We start from the raw sequence: 22,983 nt of genomic DNA on the forward strand, positions 1-22,983 counted from the left end.
CAGTTTACATAGTCCTGTTAAAATCATGTCTGTTTCTTGTTAAAATACGTTAAATGATTTACCTTAACAGAGTTTCTCAATGAAAGTTACATGTAATTGAAGTTTACACTTGTCGGTTGTACGAACTGCAATGTGCACAAAACAATATAATTAATGAAGAAAAACAGAAGTTGCTGGACAAGCTCAGTCGGTCTGGCAGCATCTGTGAATTAAAGATCTGGTGACAATTCCTCAGAACAGAATAATTAATTTCATATTTTGTCCTTCAATTTTCGTGCTTTTTTTTTGTTTGGTCATTATGTCGATGGGAATTGTTATCCAGAGGTCAAGTGCTATTCCAGACTGAGATGCTCACTCAGAATTACATTCAAGCACCTGCCAGTCAGGCTGGAAGGGACTTGCTTCAGTGATTGTCTTTGCTCAATGTCATTAATCAAACAGAAGAAGAAGTACACTAGCATCAAGACTCAGCAATTTTTATACCTCTTCCACCTGGTGATCCATCATAGAGAGTTGTTCAATAGACGGTTAGTCATACCAAAAAATTGTGAATAAAAGTTCTTACCAAGTTTATGCTTAAAGACTGTGATGTGGAATTTTCCTCATCTTGATGTGTTGTGGATAATGGGAAGAGTTGGAAATTACTGCATGATTGAAAAAACAGAATTGTGACATCAAAGAAAAGTTTTGCTGTTTTCTGAGGGAGGTGATGGCCACGTGATATTGTTGTTTGATTAAAAATCGTGAGATCTAGGTAATGTTCTGGGGAACTGGATTTGAACCCCATCGCAGCAGAACTTAATGGAACTTGAATTCAATAAAAATCTGGATTTAAAATCTAATGATAATCAAAGAACAAAGAACAAAACAGCACAGGATCATGCACTTTGGCCCTCCAAGCCTGCGTGGAAACATTTTGCCCTTCCTTATTAAAACTGCCTTCACTTATAGGATCCGTATCCTTTAGTCTCTTCCTAGTCACGTTTCAACCAGGTGTTTCTTGATTGCTGCTACTGTGTCTGCTTCCCAATACCACCTCTGTCAGCGGATTCCAGCACTCACCCTCCTTTGTGTGAAAAATGTGCCTCGCACATCTCTTTTAAACTTATCTCCTCATACCTAGAACCTGTGCCCCCTATTAATGAGCCCTCCTAACTGGGAAAAAGCCTCATACTTACTACTCTATCCATGCTATTCACAATCTTATAAACTTCTTTCAGGTCACCCCTCAACCTCCTTCATTTCAGTGAAAACAAACACAGTGTCTCCAACCTTTATTCATAGCTAAACTCCCCCATACCAGTGATCATGAAACCATTGTCAATTATCACTCCGGACAGGAAAAGAAACTGCCATGCTTACCTGGTCTGCCGTACAGTTCAGTGAGTTCAGACGTATAACAATGTGGTTAAGTTTTAACTGCCCTCTGAAGTGGTTTAGCAAGCTATTCAGTTATATCCAAGGGCATCTAGGAGTGGTAATGGCAACTTCATAATCTCCCTGTTGGGTTACAATCACCGTAGTTTCATGCATTTGCAGCTCACCAACTTGTTAATTTCTATTCCATTTCCAGTTCTTCTCTCCTTCTCTGAGAGTGCACAAATTCCAAGTGTGAAAATAAGAGATGCTTTGGGCAACACCAGACAGTGTATATAACACAACCATCCTGTACAGTCCATGGCAACCATCCTCCTTGACTCTTCAAGACCCTTGGCAAACCACCAATCTCACCATATTATTAAGGCTGTGCTCAGACCTACATTCATATTACTACAACCTTTCAATCATTTGGAGCTGAGGAACACTTACGACTTGCATGTTTGCTTTGTGCACAGTGATACACATGTTCCTTGTGCATCTGCTTAGGATGCATCTTATGGCTCGTAACACAGTCCTTCTTTCTCACTTGCTTTGTGCTTACATGGAGACTTCTAGACGCTGGGTTTGAATTGTTTGTTTTTGCCACAGGCTCTTCAATGCTAAGTTACAGCCTGCCAACCTCTATGTCTGCACTGCATTTGTCACAGAGGGAGACAGGTAGCTGCTCATGGTGGGGACATATCACTGTACAGCATCAGGCTACATCAACATCAGACCTGGAGAATGTGTCAGCAAGTTACGTGCATTACACTACATCTGCTTCAAGCAAATGGATATTTCAGAGGAAGCGGTAGAGGCAAGTAAATTACAGCACTTAAACAACATTTTGACAGCTACATGGATAGGAAACGTTTAGACAGATATGGGCCAAATGCAGGCAAATGGAACTAGTTCAGTTTAGGAAACCTGGTCGCCATGGATGAGTTGTGCCATAGGACCTGATTCCATTCTGTATAACTCTATGTCTGAAAGTCAAAGGGAAGCATTCCTTTCGTGGGATCAAGAGCAACTGTGCTCAAAGGGTACAGCCACCCTTAGTCAAGGGACTGAATAATTCCTGTTCAGGGTCAGTCAGGTGTTTAGTCTCAGATGAGTCCAAAGATCTTTATCCCTGCTGCTTGGAGATTGGGCCACAATCGGTTGTGGTTCAAGTGCACCCTTTCAAGGGATTACAGGTACGTCAGTCAGCGTTCTGCACTGTATATCTCTACGATTCTATGAAGATGATGATTGTAGTCAATATATTGAGAAGGAAGGACATCCAAGACAGTATGACAGAGCAAAGCATCATTGAAAGTGAGAACTCAGAGAGAAGTCTCTGCAACCAGCTTTTAGAATAAATCAGTTTGATTTTGACTGGTTGTTGAAGATTCTGTTATTAATTTGCGAAGCAGCCCTAGTTTTTTCAAAGGACATGTGGACCATTTTATTGTTACAGTGTTTGTCCTTTTCTGTTGTTGCATAAATGTTTCATTATCATTGTGACTGTATGTTTAATATCTTTGAATGATCTCACTTTAAATATCTACACATTACATACCCAATTAATGGGGAAAAGCTGCCATCAGTGACAAGGTGAAGAAACAGCCCATGTCACGAAGGTTAAGTAGCTTTTAAGGATTCTCTGAGCATATCAAATATAAATGTTGTGCGGTGAGTTTCCTTGCAAAAGCCAAAAGATTGAGAAGAATTCTCAGAGAACTCTGGGACCTCCTTTTGACCCTTACACCAGTGGTAATCCTTCAATATTCAGAGTGCATGTAAACTGAGAAGTTGCCCTGTAGCTCTTGAGCATCTTGTAGGACAGCATTAAACCTGTAAGAGTCAGCACTTTGTGTGTACAGTTTTTATCGCTAGGTTTGCGTACAATGCAGGAGAATGGATGTATGAAAAGCTCACTTACAACTCCCTTCTAAAACTGTTGGATAGAATGAAACTTTTTCCTGCAGAAAAGTGTGGAATCATTACAGATCAGTACTCTGACTTTTACTCACGATGTTCATGTAAGTGTGAACTGGTGTGTGTATGTTGGGCGATAAGATATAGAAGTGGGCCATTCGGTCCATCAAGTCTGCTCCATTGTTCAATGAGATTATAGTTGATTTGATAACTTTCACCTTCACTTTCCTGCCTTATCCCCATAATCATTGATTCCTTTGCTGATGAACAATCTGTCTATCTCAGCCTTGAAGATACTGAACGACACAGCCTCTACAACCCTCATATGTAAAGGATTCCATAAATTAGCTGCCCTCTAAGAAAAATAATTCCTCCTCATCCTCACTTTAATGGGGCAACCCCTTATTCTAGATTATCTCTCTGGTCCTGTACTCTCCCACAACATCTCTGCATACCCTGTAAGGCATCCTAAGAATTATGTATGTTTCAGTAAAATCTCATTCATCTAAACTGCAATGAGTACAAGCCGAAATTACTCAACCTCTCATCATAAGAAATCTCTCTATACATGGGATCAACCTGGTGAATTTACTCTGGACTGTCTCCAATACAGTATATTGCTCCTTAGAATAAGGGGACCTAAACAGTTCACAGTATTCGAGATTTGGCCTGATTCTTGCCTGATATAGTTTGAGCAAAGCCAACTGATTTTTATCACAGTGAGTACTCGAGAAGCTCAACAGGTCTAGCCAAGGAAAACTGAATTAACGTTTTGAGTCTGGTATGATTCTTGTTCGAAAGAAAAGTCATACCAGACTTGAAATATTAACTCAATTTTTCTCTCTCTACATGAGTTCTTCAGCATTTCCGGCATTTGTTTCAGATTTCCATTTTGCCTTTATTCCCTATTTTTATACTCCATTCCCTTTGAAACAAAGGTTAACATTTCATTTGCCTTCCATATTACCTGCTGAACTTAAATGCCTTGTATACTGTAACTTGAATGATTGTGGTCCCAGTTCTGATCCCTGTGGCACTCCACTGGTTTCAAGTTTCCAACCTGAAATGTCCCTCTGTTTTCTATTAGTTAGCTCATCTGCCATTTGTATATTGCCCCCAACATGCTTATAAGTAGCTTTGTTTGTGACACCTTGACAAATGCATTATGGTATTCCAGATATAGGTACTAATTCCCCTTAGTCTATCCTGCTTGTTACAAAGAATTGTTAATAAATCTGTAATGCATGACTTCCTCTTCATGTATCCATGCTGTCTCTGCCTGTTCATGTGGTGTATTGCGTTGGGTGTACTGCATATAGTTATTGCATCCATTATAATAGATTGTAACATGTTCCCAATTACAGACATTAAGCTAACTGGTCAACAGTTGCCTGTTTATCGTTTCCCCCCCTCCCCCCCTTTGAATGAGGGGCTATAATGCTTTTACATTGTATGAATTTGGAACATGATGGGGCGAGGCATTTCAATGGTATCCTGAGAAGAAGCTTCATGGGGTCTCAGTGTGGCTTTGTCTTCCTGTGGATGCCTGCTCATGCCACCCCTACTCTCCTTGCTATAGGTGCTGGGCATACAGCTAAACCGATGAAGTATAAGTCTATGCACGTAGCCACATTAACAGAGTGTAGGTCTGTGTGCATATCCCTTAGATACTGAGTGACCTAGACCTGGATCTCCATGGAGTCTGCCAGTTGCACATGTGCCAGGCTGGCATGGCACTGACAATGTTGGTAAGATTCGACCCAGTCTACTAACTGCTTCCGATAAAGTTGCCTGTGTATGTGTAATGTATATGCATTTTGATGAAGTCATAAATATTTGACACCATGAGATTATCTTCTGCCTGGAACTGAGCAAGATCCTAGTGTTAAGTGTCCTCTGAATGACAGAGATATGCGGCCTTTTTCTTCAATCAGCTGCAGACACCTATCTGCAATGTGCTGACCAGATTGTGCTCCAAACTTGAAACCTAGGGTGTGAGTCAAGCATTTCTGGTCAAGGTAGAGGTGAGGCTGACTGTCTCCAGCATAGGAATTAATTGTATAAGAACAATGAAAGTTTAATGTCGATTAAAAATGAGGTAGCATTGGCATTTATAGGAGAGCAGCTCAGCAAAGCACAGTGAAGCCAGGTATAATTAAGTTGATTGGGTTGATTGGCCATTGAGGTCTCGCCAACACCACATTGAGCAGTTGTTATTTTCTGTGGCAAAATTGAGCATTTTCTCCTCGAAGGTAGTGAGAAACCTTAAGTCTGTTTCAGCACCATCCATTTCTGACCCTGATTCAATTATGAAATGTCCATTTATCTTTTCATTACTTCTGCACTTGAAGTTCCTTGTGTTACAAACTGGCCCAGAAATCCTCAAATCCAAACATAGAAAAAGATAGAAACACAGAAAATAGGAACAGGGGCCTACACTGTAAACTATTTCCAGTAGTCCTGTACTTTCTTATTTGGTATACATGACAATAAAGGATATTCTACTTTTTTCTATAGGCTATTTGGCCCTTGGAGCCTATTCCCCATTCAGTATGATCATAACTGATCATCTAACTCATTATCTCTTCCCACTTTCTACCCATACTCTTTGGTCTCTTTAGCCCTAAAAGCTATATTTACTGCCTTCTTGAAATGTTTTGGTCTGAAAACTTTCTGTGACAGAGAATTCCATGAGCTCACCACTCTCTGAGTGAAGAAATTTCATCTCATCGCATCTTAAATGGCCAACCTACATCTTTAAACTGTGATTCCTGGCTCTGGACTCCCCAGTCATTGGAAACATTCTTTCTGCATTTACCTTGTCTAGTTCTGTTAGAATATAATAGTTTTCTGTGAGATTCCACCACTCCCCCACTGACCCATTAATCTATCATCATTCAGATAGTAATCTGCCTTCTTGTTTTTCCTACCAAAGTAGATAACTTCACATTTACGCATATCACATTTACTCTGCCATGTGCTTACCCACTCAATCAACTTAACCAAATCACATTGAAACATCCCTGTCTCCTTCTCACAGCTCACCCTTAACCCCAGCTTTATCTCTTCTGCAAATGTGGAGATATTGCATTTTGGTCCCTCATCTAAATAATTGCTATACAGTGAATAGCTGGCTTCCAAGCACTGATCTCTGTTACCCACTAGTTACTGCCTGCCACTTGGAAAAAGACTCATTTATTTCTGCATTTTGTCTTCTGCCTGCCATTAAGTTTGCTGTCTCTCAGTATACAAGCCCCAGTCATTTTAAATGCTAACCTCTAATGTGGGACCTTGTCAAAAGCTTAATGCAAGCCCAAAGTAGACCACATCTCCATTATCAACTCTACTAGTTACATCCTTGAAGAGCTCCAGTAGATGTGTTAGGCATGATTTCCATTTCATAAATTCATGCTGACTCAATCCAATCCTGACACACTTTTCCCAGTGTTCTGCTGTTAAATCTTTTATCATGGACTCTAGCATTTTCAGCCAGTAGTGGAGAAGATCATCATTGAAATCATGTCTTGTTTTACAGTGTTGAATGTTATGTTCTAACAGTCACGTTGAAAGCTATTGTAAAAAGGTAATTATGTAAATAAGTGAAATGGTAGGGTGGGAGTAGTTGAGGGCTTAGGGTGCGAGTGGTGAGGGAATCTGGTACAGTATGAGTGAAGGTGTATAGTGCATGCGAGTGAGATGGTAGTGTCAAGTAGTGAGGCAAATGGACCCAGGTAAATGGTTGAGTGCTTAGGGTATGTTTGGGAAGTATATTCATGGTGGGTCCAGGACTGTTAGGTGAGGTGTGGGTGCCAGGTCACGAGGGGATGATTGTTGGGGTTGGACCAGGTTTCAGTAGACCAAGGGGAAAGGTTGCCCTGTCTATGGGTCTGTGTGGGATGCTTCAAAGGGCGGTGTGGACTTGTTGGGCCAAAGGGCCTGTTTCCACACTGTAGGGAATCTAATCTAATCTAATCTAATGGGGTCAAAGAAATGTCAGGATGTCAGGTCTGGTGTGGTGTTATCTTGGGATATTTCAATTGGTGGAGTCAGTGGTGAGTCAGGGCTGCAGTTTAAAAGTTACCCAGGATTTACATCGCGTTTTTGACCCTTTAACATTCCATTATTTCTATTAAACTCAAATGAATAGGAACCCATTGAATTATAGAACCTGAAGCGGTTTTCTGACTGGCTTCCAGGCTCAGGAAATGCCTATCAGTATTTTAAGTTTCCCGGGCAATTCATTTGGAATGAGCTGAGCCAGGATTCCTCATGGTCCCAGCATTTAACTCTAGTCTACATTGCTGCGCTAAATATCTAGTCATCAGAACTTTTGGGCCAATATTCAGGTCAGTGAGCTTTTATCAGAATACAGGGGGCACTTGGTGTTTTGTCTTTCCTGATGGAGTGATATATTGAAGGTAACAGGGACTTGGAAGCGATCACAATGTGGGAACTAATCAAAGACTCAAATGTTTATGAAGAGGGTGAGACCCTTGCAGTTTATAGCTATTTCTGAAACTGGAGATCAGGTTATGATATCATTCCAGTGTGTTCCCTACTTATATTTAATTTATATTGTTTTTACTTCAGACCTACTCTGTTTGATGAATTTTTGTGTTTCACAAACACGGACATCACACTCAGCTTCTGGTCATTGGTGCTCACTCAAGGCAATTAATAATTATGAGTGGTTACTGCTGTTTATTGAAAAATAATATTAGAAAACAAAAATGCTCATTAAATGATATACTTTTCTTAATATTATATGCTTTATTGCATTTTTTAAAATTTCTGGTCTCTAGTGACCACATCAGTTTGATACATTGATTCAATATTTGTTAGATGGAGACAGCCATTTTTAGAAGACATGTTTTAAAGTGAGATTGAAAACATCCAAAATAATATTTTATTAAAAATCGGCATTTTAGGTATCGACTGCTAGATACTAACTATTCTGAAAGATGCCAAAGCTCAGACTATTATGTCTTCTGGACAGAACAAACTTCCAAGAAAGCAATCAATTTTTATGTCATACAGTAGTGCGGAAAAGGTTAACAAAATAAACTAAATGAAATATATTTATAAACTATAGCAGATATATTATAGGAGGTAACTTAATTTACCAGTAATAATCATGAAGAAAATGCTACACAAAGAGAATTACATTTTGTCTCTATTTGCTGATAAAGACTTATTTGCTGTGTTTTACTCTTCTCTGAGTACACCATGAGAAAAGGGGGCTCATTATTTACACCATGATTGGCATGGAGGTACAGCAGGAATTATGAACTGTTGATCTTGTTTAGCTGAACAAACATAGACCAGGTAGGTAGGGTTTGATTGGTAATGACAATTTGTTGTCTCAGTAACGATTTCCGTATCGAAAAAGATGAAATCTGTAAACATATTCCTTTTGTCTACAAAGAACAGGGTCCTCTGTCTCAATAAAGGGTCCTCTGTGTACACAGAGAAATGCATCACACGACAAGAGCTACTGCTATATTAGTTTCTGGTATAGTTCTTAGCACAGTTAGGATTATGCAGTAAATGTTGCTCAATAGCAGGATCACATCTAATGTTAGACAGTGTTTTGTGATTTCCATCTGCTGTCTGAGTCTGGCTAGCATGCTGTAGAAAGTAAAAGAGATGTGTTGTTTGATACGTTTGGTCAGTCATTGGGATTATATACCTGAAATCACACCACTAAAATGTATACACCACATTAGCCATTTGCGTAGCAGGCATGACATTTTTTTGACTTAAGAGCAAAAAGCTATTAATGGAGAATACCATTCATATGTTTAATACAAAATATTAATTTGGATAACCAGCTTTACTTGTTTATCAAGCATTTGAGACATCTTCTGTTTGCAGGCTAATATGTGATAGACTGGAATCCTTTCAGGGTTGAAATTGCCCTGCTGGAATTATTTTCTGAGTTTGTGCTATACATGGTAAGTGATCAAGGTAGGCATTATCAGGCAGGATATTTTTGATACGCCTGATCTCAGCATCAAATGTACAAAGCAAGCAGATGGCTGGGGTTCTATTCACAATGTTGCTGATAAGATTGATCTTTCCACAAATACATCGAGGAAAGGGACCTCCTTTGATAGCCTCATTTCAGTGGTAAATTTGAGTGCAGGATGGAGTTTATTAAGCTATGTAAAGATATTTCTGATGCAGCTGTCGATTCATACGATGCAAATATGTCAGTTATATCTTGGAATTATACTAAGGAGATTTGTATCCCGTCAAAAGCATACTTCTCATGGTAACTGATTAACATGTTAACAACTCTGGGAGATCCCATTGCAACACCATTGATTTGGGTGTACGTACTGTCATCAAAATTGAACTTACAGGAACTGAACTCAGCTTTGAGTTGCTAAGTTTGTGAGTTTCAAATAAACATATTCATACACATCAAGATTACCATTATTTAGTAACCTATTGCAACTGTCATTGGCTTCCTTGAGCAGTACTTTGGTGGACCAGCTAGCAATATCAAAATGGCACATGGGCAGGGTACTGCTCTCAATATGTAGGTCTTCTTTGGCCTTTCCAAAAATGAAGAATTCCTTCACAGTATATATGTAAGACTTGTTTAAAACTAGTTGTTGCAACCTTCTAAACCATGCAGCCTATGCATATTATCCAGAATCATTTAGAGGTTAATAGGATGCCAAGTGATATTGTTTTTGTGATGTCTTGGGCAGCCTGTGCTTGCATGGATGCAGTGAGCTATCAGGATGAATCCTATCAATATATCACCAGATGCACCATTCTTATGCAAGTCCAAGGGAAATCTTTGCAAATTGCCTTCAAGTATGACTGCAGTCACGTGTATGCTAATATTTTGTAGACCAATCTAGTTTTGTGACTATTAGTAAGACGAGTCGGCAGATTTCCAATATGTCTCAACTTCTCTTTTCCATTATGAGCTTACATAATCATACAGAACTTTGCTATCTTGGCAGAAGAACAATTCTTAATGAGTAAGAATGCCCTTACTATGTCCAGGAATGTTCCTGTAGACGTCCTTGGCCATACCTTCTATAAGCATTATCATTTGTTTAATGAAAACAATGAGATTTTCGAAATATTACTGGAGGAGAAACATTACTAATGAATACAATGCTGAGATAACAAGGTGTAGAGCTGGATCAACATAGCAGGCCAAGCAGCATCAGAGGACCAGGAAGGCTGAAGTTTCAGGCCTAGGCCCTTTTTCTAGGCCCCAAATGTCAGCCTTCCTGCTCCTCTGATGCTGCTGGACCTGCTGTGTTCATCCAATTCTACACCTTGTTATCTCAGATTCTCCAGTCTTTGCAGTTCCAACTATCTCTGAATATTATTGTTGAGTTGGATTTGTCAAAATTGAAAAGGATAATAGCTGTGGGGGACTCTCCTGTCAGGCACACAGATAGGAGATTGTGTGGCAGTGAATGTGAATCTAGGGTAGTATTTTGCTTTCCTGATGCCAGAATTAAGGTCGTCTCAAAATGTTTTAAGCATATTGTCAAAGAGGAGGGTGAGAAGCCAGAAGTTGTTGTACACATTCATAGGAGTAATGTTATTAGAGAAAGGGTTATGGCTTTGCAGATTGAATATAAGAGGTTAAGTAGAAGGTTAAAGAACAGAAACTCAAAAGTAATCATCTGTGGTTTACTCCCAGTGCCAAGTTCTAATGATGGAAGGAATAAAAGATTAGAGCAGATAAATGATTGGCTGAAGAGATGGTGCAATGCACAGAGATTAAGATTCTTTGATCATTGGGATCTCTTCTGGGATAGAAAAGGCCTTTTCAAAAGGGAAGGGTTTCACCTGAACTGGAAAAAGACCAATATCCCGGTGGGGAGATTTGTTAGTTCTGTTTCAGGAGCCTGTAAACTTAAGAGAGTCGATTGAAGGATTTCTGATTAGCAATGAAAATAGAACGACAGATGAAAATGGCTCTGAATGAGAAAAGAACAAGTTAATTGAAAAAGACAGACAAGACCGAGCCAGAGAACAAGGTAACTATGAAGAATTCAACTGCATTTATTTCAATGCCAGAGGTCTTACAAGTAAGTCTGATGAATTCAGTGCATGTATCGGAAAATAGGATTGGGATATCGTAGCTATTACAGAAATTAGCTTGAGGGAAGGACAGGAGCAACAGATCAAAGTTCCAAGTTTTAGATGGTGTAGGAAGGATAGAAAGGGAGGCAAGAGAGAAGAAGGAGTAGAGCTGGATGAACACAGTAGGCCAAGCAGCATCAGAGGAGCAGGAGCAGTTCTAAACCTTGTTATCAGATTCTCCAGCATCTGCAGTTCCAACTATCTCTCAGAGAAGAGGGAGTGCTGTTTTTAATTTTAAAAAAGCAATTCCACTGTAATTAGAGAGGATGCTTCTGAAGGATCAGTCAGAGAAAATATATGGGTTGAAATTAGAAATAAGAAAGGGAGTATCACCTTGAAGTGGAAAGATCTCAAATATATGTAAGAAAAATTGGGTTGTAATAGTAGGGAATTTTAATTTTCCAAGCATGAACTGAGACACTTGAAATCAAACAGCAGAGGCAGTCAGCTGTGCAGATTCACTATTGGGTCAAACAGCAGTGCAGGTTTATTTCTCCGTTTGATTCCCTTTCCATGTGGTCACTACTTTTATCTCTCTTCCTCCTTTTTAAAATGCCGTTGTTTTGATATTTTTTCATCAAAATTCCAAAACAACACAATAGTTTATAAAACAGTAATTACTGCTCCTAGTATTTGAGGAAACCAGCTCCAACACTGAAAATGCCGCATGTCTCACAAACTTGATTGAGGACGTAACCAAATCATGTCTCACAAACTTGATTGAGGAAGTAGCCAAAAAGATTGATCAGGGCAGAGCTATAGGTGTTGTTTACATGTACTTTAGTAAAACCTTCGATTAGGTTCTGCATAGTAGATTAATTAGTAAAGTTAGATCAGATGGGATTCAAGGTGAGCTTGCAAATTGGATCCAAAATTGGTTTTGTAGTAAAGACAGAGTGTGGAGGTAAAAGGTTGTTTTTTTGAACTGAAGGCCTGTAACCAGCGGTGTTCCACAAGGTTCGGTACTGGGCCCACTTTTGTTTGTCTTTTATATAAATGATTTGGATGAGAATATAGGAGGCATGGTCAGTAAGTGTGTGGATGACAGCAAAATTGGCAGTAAAATGGACAATGAAGAAGGTTACCTAAGATTGCAAAGAGACCTTGATCAATTGGGTCAATAGGCTGAGGAGTGGCAGATGCAGTTTAATTTGGATAAATGTAAAGTATCACATTTTGGTAAAACAAACAAAGGGCAAGATTTATACAATTAATGGTTAGACCCTGGTAGTGTTGTGGAACAGAGAGACCAAGGGTTACAATTACATAATTCTTCGAAATTTGTGTCACAGGGAGACAGGCTGGTTAAGAATGTGTTTAGTGCGCTTGCCTTCATTGCTGAGACCTTTAAGAATGTAGGAGTGGGGATGTCATGTTGAGGTTACACAGAACATTGGTGAGGCTTCTTTTGGAGTACTGTTTGCAGTTCTGGCCACTCTGCTATAGGAAAGATAGTATTAAACTGGAGAGGGTTCAGAGAAGATTTTCCAGGATGTTGCCAGGAGTTGAGGGTTTAAGTTATAAAAATAGGCTGGAAAGCCTGGGACTTTTTTCAGTGGAGCTTAGGAAGTTGAGGGGTGACATTATAAAGGTTTATAACATCACAAAAGGTGATAAGTTGAATAGCAAAAGTCTTTTCTCTAAGGTAAATTATTCAAAATTAGAGGCATATTTCTAAGGTGAGAGGAGAAAGATTTAAAAAGTTTATGAGAGGCAACATTTTTACACAGAGTGGTTCATGTGTAGAATGAATTGCCAAAGGAAGTGTTGGATGTAGATACAGTTACAACATTTAAACGACATTTGGCTAAGTACATGATTAGGAAAGATTTGTAGGGACATGTGCCAAATGGTAGGACTAGCTTAGTTTGGGTACATGGTTGGCATGGACCATTTGGATCAAAGGGTCTGTTTCCAGGCTGTATGAGCCTTACTCAATTACCATCTTTGGGGCTTTGTCTCAGTGACAGACTTTCACAATAGTTACCAAAATATCCACAGAATGCAAACTCAAGAAGATGCAAGACACTTCTACTTAATCAGAAAGTAGAATATGCTCCATATGTAGATCTCAGGATTAGAAGAGATGCTACATTGAAAACATTCTCTGAGCACAAGTCATTGTTTCATCATCAATCCTCACTGTCAGCAAGTCAAACTGCTCACGGGAAATGTCAAAATTCTAGAAAAAGCAGGCAGAGTATTTCAACTATGAAATAGAAAGCTGAATGCTATAGGTTACCGTCATCTGTAATTAGTAATTGTCTGCCAGGGTGCTTTGTGTAACTAAATGGGGAGATTATGACTGAAATAAATTATCATATTTTTCAATTTTGTCATCTTTCTACTAGTAGTATTTACAAGTTTGGAACTCTTCTAGAAATTAGTTAAACCTGTGATTTTGCTAACTGAAGGTATCGAAGATGCGTGACAAAGGTGTGTATAGGAAGTTAGCTTGCACAATAGGCATGACCTCACTGAATATCGGAAAATATTCAAGGAATTAAATAACCTACTTCTGTCTTGACCTTCCTACCTTGGAAGTTTTGGTGCCTGTTTTTCCTCTATTTTCCTGAGCAAAATTAAGACAGAAATTTCTGGAAAAGCTCAGTAGGATATGACAGCATCCATGGTGAGAGAAATAATTTTAGGTCTGATTTGCATCAGTACTGGGAGAAGTTAAAGATATGTTAGAATTTAAGCACAGGGTGGGTGGGACAAGGGCAGAAGGAATGTCTGTGCCAGGGTGAAAGATTGCAGAGGTTGAAAACAGAAATAATAGTCTTCTAGTACAGGGAGTGGTAATGGGTCAATAAAAGAAACAGATGAAAGGTATAACAAGAGCACGTGTGCATCTCTGAAAGCAAAAAAAAGGGAAAAACATGCCAAGGAAACAAAATGGGAGCAGATATTATGTTCTGAAATTGTTCAACTTGGTATTGAGTCAGAAAGACTGTATGTTATTTAATTAAAAGATGAGGTGCTGTTCTTCAGGCTTACATTAAGCTTCAATAATACAGTCAACTTGAAGACAGGAATGTCAGTATGAGGGCAAGGTGGAGAATCAGAACGACAGGCCTATCATTTTATGCTTGGAGCCATGCTTGTGGACTGAACAGAGGTTACCAGATCCACATTTGATTCTCTCAAAGTGAAGAAGACCACATTATGAGAAGCAAATTATTGAAATAAGTACGTGTAAATCATTTACCTGGAAGGAGTGTTTGGGGCCTTAGAAAGTGAGGAGAGAAGAGATAAAAAAAAGCATAGGTATTCCACCTCCTCTCTTTGTATAGAAAATTCCTTGGGAAGAAGACTGCATTTTGAGATAACTGAAGAATAACCTTGCTCATTTCCTTTTGAATATTGAATGCTAAAACCAACCATAGAAACAGTTCTGACTTGATGTTTGTAAAAGTATAAAGGTATCAATATAAAAAAATAAATAAATAAATAAATATATAATATTAAAAATATGGCCAGGTTCAAGCACACAATAAATGGCCTGAATTCACAGTAAACTTGAAGCTCCTTATTCATTTTTGATAAGTTACTGTGAGCTGTCAAGTTAGTAATTAAATCCAACCTACCAAGAGAACAGCTCACAAACTTGGATGGAGTATCAGTTTTACATCTCAATATTTCTCCAATTTAATGGAGAGTAAACCAAACCAGAGTAGTAAATATAATCCAATAGCTCTGGACAAACAGGATGTTAAAATTTTCCCATGGTGTTTGAATGTCACAAAGACCATGTTATAAAAGCATATGTATTATAACGCAGGAATGTTAAAAATCTTTGAAATATTAATTTCTATGTTGGAAGCATAAATTCTAATAACTAGTGTCCTAATCCATGTGAAGCCAATCTTTAAAGAGCAGTTTACAGTAATGTAGGTTGGATGGTTAGATTTGATTATTCAATTCCAAAACATGCAAAAAAGAATTTACACTAACAATGAGAAACATTAAAAATCTCATCTGAGAGTATATTACTGAGACTGTATTTTAACAACTAATCTTGCTCAATTATTATCTCCTGTAATAATGAAATGTTATCGTTGTTCATTGCACAGTTCCTTCTTCAATTGCTTTTAATTTATTAGCAGTGATTCTTTTGTATTGTAGGAGATTTTCTTTGCTCTGTAGGTGGGTAACAATCATTGAAAGTGTGAAGTTATTGCAATTGCACTTGGTCTCATTTAACGTGTTTTCTATAATGCAGATGATTCATCGGGAAGCAGAAGTGAAGAGCAAAGTGATCTCTGTGGCATTGACAGATTCTGTCCATAATGTGTGGCACCAAGATGCTGGAAAATCTGTACTGGACTGGATGCAGGAGGTAGGATCCATGCAGTTAAGACTGGACCATTTACAGGAACTTACGAGATATTATAACCATATTAATTATAATCAAGAAATCCCTGACTACTGTATCAGAGATAATGGGAACTGCAGATGCTGGAGATTCCAAGATAATAAAATGTGAGGCTGGATGAACACAGCAGGCCAAGCAGCATCTCAGGAGCACAAAAGCTGACGTTTCGGGCCTAGACCCTTCATCAGAGAGGGGGATGGGGGGAGGGAACTGGAATAAATAGGGAGAGAGGGGGAGGCGGACCGAAGATGGAGAGTAAAGAAGATAGGTGGAGAGGGTGTAGGTGGGGAGGTAGGGAGGGGATAGGTCAGTCCAGGGAAGACGGACAGGTCAAGGAGGTGGGATGAGGTTAGTAGGTAGCAGCAACTCATATTCCGCCTGGGACCCCTGCAGCCATATGGTATCAATGTGGACTTCACCAGTTTCAAAATCTCCCCTTCCCCTACTGCATCCCTAAACCAGCCCAGTGCATCCCCTCCCCCCACTGCACCACACAACCAGCCCAGCTCTTCCCCCCCACCCACTGCATCCCAAAACCAGTCCAACCTGTCTCTGCCTCCCTAACCGGTTCTTCCTCTCACCCATCCCTTCCTCCCACCCCAAGCCGCACCCCCAGCTACCTACTAACCTCATCCCACCTCCTTGACCTGTCCGTCTTCCCTGGACTGACCTATCCCCTCCCTACCTCCCCACCTACACCCTCTCCACCTATCTTCTTTACTCTCCATCTTCGGTCCGCCTCCCCCTCTCTCCCTATTTATTCCAGTTCCCTCCCCCCATCCCCCTCTCTGATGAAGGGTCTAGGCCCGAAACGTCAGCTTTTGTGCTCCTGAGATGCTGCTTGGCCTGCTGTGTTCATCCAGCCTCACATTTTATTATCCTGACTAGTGTAGTCAAGTTTCAATTTCAAAGATCTCAGAAATCATTGAAACGTAGTCATGTTCACTCCTACTTTATGAGAAAATTATTTTTGGACAGCTTCAAGCATATGATAAGTGGCTGGCATTCATAATGGACTTGAGGCTCTATCCCTAATTTAGATAAGTTACAAGTTATTTGTCAGCTATCAAGGGATAGTAAGCAAAGGTGAGTATTTGAAGCTGAAATGCAGATCAGGGATGATATTTAATGAAGTGGACAACCAAAAGTAACCGAAAGAGTTGTGTCTAGAAACTGGATATTCACACTTTAAAAAATCTTCAGATAGCCTTCAATGCACCAAGTCTATTTGTAATTTGAAATGAATGACTCATAGGTAGTGGTAGCCAGCAACAACTGAGAAGAATGGAATTTGTGTAACTGGAAGTTCCTTACACATAACAGACATAGTCCGGCCTTTACTACTCACTTTAGAATATACTAGAATTCCAGGACTACAAGCCAAGCATTGATAATAGCAATAAAAATAGAAAATGCTGGAAATGCTGAGTAGGTAGGGTGATATATAGAGTAAACTGACTGAATCCTACATTTCTTCGGCTAAGTCCAAGTTGTGTTGAGTTTTTTGGAGGGATTTCCACCACGAGGCCTTTTGGATTTTCTTATCAAACACCCCTCATTAACCACCTGCCCCATCCCTATGGTGTTCATCACATCTAATTCCAGCCCCATCCAACCACATGCCCTCCCCAATACAACTAGCCAATGAGCAGATATTTGCCGAAAGATTGGTACCTCTTGCAGCCGTGCCATCTTTTAAAGACCATTGGGCACCAGGATGAGCATTGGTACTCCGAAGCTGCCCTGCTCAATCAAGGACATATGCTGAAGATGTCAGAGAATGGCAGTATGGCTCTGTGATTGACTGACAGGGTGCTGGAGATCCAGGTAGACAGAGTGGTGCGAAGGATGGGAGTGCTGTTCCAAGCCAAGCCCTTATTCCCTGGCAGCCTGATCCAAACCAGGGAAGAGAGAACCTGTAACAGTGGAAGTATGTCTGATATTAGGCTGCTGACCCCATACAAGATCCTGGCCCACAGAAAGAACTAGAACCGTATCCTATGAGGATGCTGAAACATCCATATCCTGCCAAATCAGGCACAAGCACTGAGCCAAAAAAAAATTCTGCCAGAGAATCTCAGGTAACATCTGTAGAGAGAAGCAATGACCATGGACAACGGGTGCATATGATTGGTGCCCATGGATCATGCCCTGGGATGCAGTTTGGTCACACGGAAAATAGAGGTCCTTTAGAACAAATGGTAAGCTGCATTCACCATGTATCTGCTCTGATTTGTAAGTGCCATTTTGTTGAGCTCTAGTATGTTTGGTAATATTAAAAGCAATATAGGGTGTCCCTGGTCTACAAATGCTCACATTAGGAAAGTGATTTTATGCCAGGGTGTAATTTTAAAGATCTGGCAAGCAAACATTTCCTGTTCTTACAAATGGCTATTTTATATAGTTCTGTTCCAACTCGCATACAAATTGACTTGCGAACTGACTCAAGGATGGAACCCTCTTTTTCTTTACTCATTCACCGCATGAGGGCGTCACTGGGCCCGGCAGCATTTATTGCCCATCCATAAGTAGCCAGAAGGCAGTTAAGAGTCAACCACATTGCTGTAGGTCTGGGGTCACATGTAAGCCAGACCAGGTAAGGATGGATGTCTCCTTCCTTAAAGGACATTAGTGAACCAGATGGGTTTTTCTGGACAATTGCAATGGATTCACAGTCATCATTAGATTCTTAATTCCAGATATTTATTGAATTCAAATCCCACCAACTGTTGTGGTGGGATTCGAACCTGGGACCCCAGAACATTATCGGGCTTAACAAAGTGTGGATCTGGATGAACACAGCGGGCCAAGCAGCATTTTAGGAGCATAAAAGCTGATGTTTCAGGCCTAGAGCATTATCTGGGTCTCTGGATTAATACCACTAGGCCATCACACCCCAACCTGGGGACAGCCAGTACTAACATGGTGAGTTGGGTCATTAACAAAACATTTAACAACCAAATTCCCCCTTAATTGGCAACTCAGAGTTCCCTAGTGAGGAACTCGCTCTGCCACTAATGAAAAACATAAAGGGTGGAGTGAGATGCTTCCAAAATTGAGGTTGGCCTTACTGGATTTCTTAACCAGTTCTACCAAAAATTGTACGATAGTCCGTATCACTGGGTCCTTTATAAAATTCTAACCAACATTTTGCATCCATGACCTTACATCAGAATCAGGTAATATTGGAAATACAAATGTTTTGAACAACTGAAAGATGTGTATGAAAGAAGATCAAAAGGGAAGGTTTCTAATAGTATTGAGTGCAGGAGAAATTAAATTACTAGAAGTCTCATGGTGCAAGACCAAATGAAGTGGTACTTGAACATAAGAAACAAGGAGTCTCGGGTTAGTGTGACTAACAGAATACTGGATTACTGTTATCTGAAAACGAAGAAACAGAAATTTAGAGAGAAACCAGAGCAGTAATTTTTACACTAAATTCAAACTCCCATGTAAACTGAAAGAGGTAGAAGTGAAACAAACTTTCACTTCTAAACAGAAGCTGGCTACCCTACGTGTGATACTAGAACCCCAGCAATGTAGCTGAATCTTAGCTTCTGTCTGAAATGGCCCAGCCAGCTCTTAGTCCAACAGCTATTGAGGATGAGCAATAAATGCTGGCCTTGCCAGCAATGCCACATTTTTACTTACATATGCCATGGCCCATGTCTTCCTGTTGGTATTGGGGAAACAAAAATAAAGGACTGCAGGTGCTGGAAGCCTGAAACAAAAACAGAAATTGCTGGAGGAACTCAGCAGGTCTGGTTGCATCTTAAGACAGAAAGCTGAGTTAACATTTCAGATCTGGTGTTCTGAGGAAGGGTTAGTGAACCTGACGGTTAAGTCTGCTTTCAGTTTTACTAACCCTTCGTCTGAACACCAGATCTGAAATGTTAACTCTGCTGTCTCTCCACAGATCTTTTTTCTAGCAATTTCTGTTTTCTTTCTATTAGTATTATTGATTGCGTGCATTGCATTGCTGCTCACAAAAATTTCTATGTCCCAACCAGATTTCATTAATTTAACTGGGATTTCTGATCCTGGTTGCAGTGGTGATGGATCAATGCAATCAATGCCAAACAATATCTGAAGTATATGAGGAAATGGTCAATGAGAGAGCATGCCACATTTTTCTGACATTAACGGTCTTATTTAGAGAAGTTTTAATGGTCTCAAAACTGTTGGTGAGTGGATAGGTGAGCAAAAGATAGGTAAAGTAGTCCTTTGTGGGTTTGTGAAAATAGTTAGATTGGCTGGAAGTCAGTTTGGATTGGATAGGTAATCAAGTCCATGAACTTTGTCGTCCATTGTCTTTTTGTCAATTGGCAGTCTGTGTCTTGTTTTGTTGCATTTGCTTTTATGCAAAAGTGCCATAGACACTTCCTTTGGTCCAATGTTTTGTTTCATTACTTCAATCATTACCACTGCCTTTGCCTTTTATTCCATGACATCTTTGACTTTTAATCGATCTAACCTTTGAGTTTATCCCAGATTTTACCGTTTATTCAAAGTGATGCTCCCTCTTGTTTTCAAAATGAGAATTAACATCATATGTTTCCTCACTTTAGTCCTGAAGAAGAATCATCTTGAATTTGATGTGCTAACTCTGTTTCTATCTCTATAGTTGCTGCCCGACCTGTTCAGTTTTGCCATCACTTTATATTTTATTCCAGATTTCCAGCATTTGCTTTTGCTCTTTTCTGCAATATTGTGCTTTTATTTTAATATCACTGTGGCATAGGCTGGGATCTAGCCTAGTGAGATGGAATAAAACTCTATTCTCTCTAATGGCTTTTAAGAAAATTACATATGAACAATTTCAGTTCAGTTCCTAGTGAAAAGTAAAGTCACCATAGTCCCAGAGAGACAACTTGTTTTATCCTGAGGTTCACAACACCTCTAACAAGGGCAGAGGTTGAAAAGAAGACACATGTTGGTATATTTCTGCATTGCAAACCAGCCAGGCAGCCAACTAAGCTAACCAACCACTTTGGCCATTTATAGTGTAAAACAGCCCTTTTCATTTACAACTGCTACTGAATGTATACTAAGGATATTCCATTTCTTTCAAGTTTTGCAAAGCTCGAGACTTTATAAACTCCACAAAAGATTTTCATAACACCAATAAACTCAGAAATTACAGCTGATAATATAATTCCTTTTATCACCCAGCTTTTACTATTTAAATGAGTTGAAGGTGGAAAAATGCTTTAAAATGTAATAATGTTAAATGATTTTAAATTATTTAATATTTGCACAATAAGTTACTGACTGCTATTATGATGAAGAATTAGGCACTGTTCTTTATTTGAATTCATAAGTTTTAGTGATATCATGCCAAAAATATACTCCAGTTTGTAGGATATGCTCCTTTTTAAGAAATTTACCCTCTCATATTGATTCTAACGTTGTTTTGGCAGTCCAATAACAACAAATTGCAGTAATATAGCATTTTTAGCATGTAAAAATAGTGACATTTCTTTGTTCCTGTGCTTTTCACATGTGGAAAATTTGCCTGGATTAATTTGCAACTCACATTTCCTACCAAAAGTATTCATATTAATGTGAATAACTTTTTTTGGCAAGACTTTGTTCATCAGGCCCATCCTGGGTTACCATCTATGCACTCCGAAGAGACGCAATAACCATCCTATTAGTAATATAATTCAAGACTCACAAGCCATTGTGAATATCTGAAGCTGACTTGAGACTTTCCAACAGTCTTTTAACTGTTAATATACTGTTGCTTTGATTTTTGTATTGAATGCATCTATGTTATGGTAATAACAACATCACTGCCTGTGGTGCCATGTCTGTTCATGCAGATGAGCACCCATCTGCTTACAAATGAATTTATACCTCCAGATGTTCATTCATTTCTACTTTTAAGCCAGTTCCTAAACAGAGTTTCTGACACATTATTATTCTGGATCAAGCATGATTATTTAAAGTACCTATTGTGGTTTACTTCACATAAGAAACAAAAAGAATGAACATTAAAGAAGATAACAAAACTTTTTTTTCCCCCAAGATCAAAAATTCTCTTACAAGAAAGGAGCAATGTTTGATATGCTTGTTAAAACATTCTGTGTCAATCCTAAATGATATTGAACATTTCAACCACATTCTTTTAATCTTTGCATTTGAAATTTGGCATTGGATGTCTTAATGCATTCAAATTTTGATGTTCACCGAATGCACTGCTTTTCAGAAGAAAACATTAGAAAACATTTTGGTGGACTTTCACTGTGATCAAAGGAAATACTTGAGAAGCTTGGAACTTTTTGCATTGGAAAGGAAATATTAGAAAGACAACCTTATAAGACACTTAAAGGACTGGAAAACTAAATTTGGCTACCCTTTAAATTATGTAACCAATAAAAATGGACATCAATTCACAATAGTAGAAAGTAAATTTAGAGCTGATGTCATGTCATTCCTTTTCATGTAACAAATTATGAATGAATGAAAAGGACTTTCAGATAGAGGAAAAGAGTTAGAATCATTTTCAAAACAATTAGATGCTACAGTGGGGAGGCACTGGGCATTTTCTAGATGAATGATGGCCAAATGGCATTTGGAGAAACATAAGATGGCAGTAGGCAATTTAGCTTCTTCCATATGTTTCTCAATTTTCATGAGATTGTGGCTTACCTGTGACAGAATTATATAGACCCATACTTCTTAATGCATTTTCTTACCCCCATCCCTTTCCTTGACACATTTGTTTAAAAGAAGTCTCATAGTTTCAGTTTCAAAGATGATTAACCTGGCATGCACTGCCATTGTGGAAGAAAGTTCATAAGATCCACTATCATTTATGAGTGGAAGTACTTCATAACTTAGTTCTTGCAAATGTCCAGCTCTAATTTTGATGCTACATCCCCTAGTGCTGGACTGACCAACTGGCTGAATTGATTTCTATGCCAGAAAAGCATTGTCATGTTAAATCAGACATGATCTTATTAAATAGTGGAGCAGGCTTGACAGGCTAAATGACCTACTCCTGTTCCTGGGCTTGAACCTACACTTTCAATACCTATTAATTAAATTATCCCTTAATCTTCTAAATTTTACAATGTGTAATATTAATTTGTGTAATCTCTCCATGTAATTTAGGGTCAGTTTAGGAAATATATATGGCTCTTGCTCCAAGGTCAGTGCTGTATATCCTTCCTCAGGTTTTGTCCCATAGAACT

At 39.1% G+C, this 22,983-nt stretch overlaps 1 protein-coding gene across 8 annotated transcripts in view; it reads left to right on the forward strand.

The window, feature by feature from the left end:
* Positions 1-22,983, forward strand: part of fam172a (family with sequence similarity 172 member A) — a 534,183-nt gene that overhangs the window by 302,817 nt on the left and 208,383 nt on the right. For all 8 annotated transcript variants that reach the window (XM_048526906.2, XM_059644752.1, XM_048526905.1 and 5 more), the window contains one exon: positions 15,629-15,745. In XM_048526906.2, the coding sequence (XP_048382863.1) occupies positions 15,629-15,745 (117 nt within the window). The remainder of the gene's footprint in view (positions 1-15,628; positions 15,746-22,983) is intronic.

Source organism: Stegostoma tigrinum, chromosome 3, assembly GCF_030684315.1.
Source record: "Stegostoma tigrinum isolate sSteTig4 chromosome 3, sSteTig4.hap1, whole genome shotgun sequence".
In the NCBI taxonomy this organism is placed as follows: domain Eukaryota; kingdom Metazoa; phylum Chordata; class Chondrichthyes; order Orectolobiformes; family Stegostomatidae; genus Stegostoma; species Stegostoma tigrinum.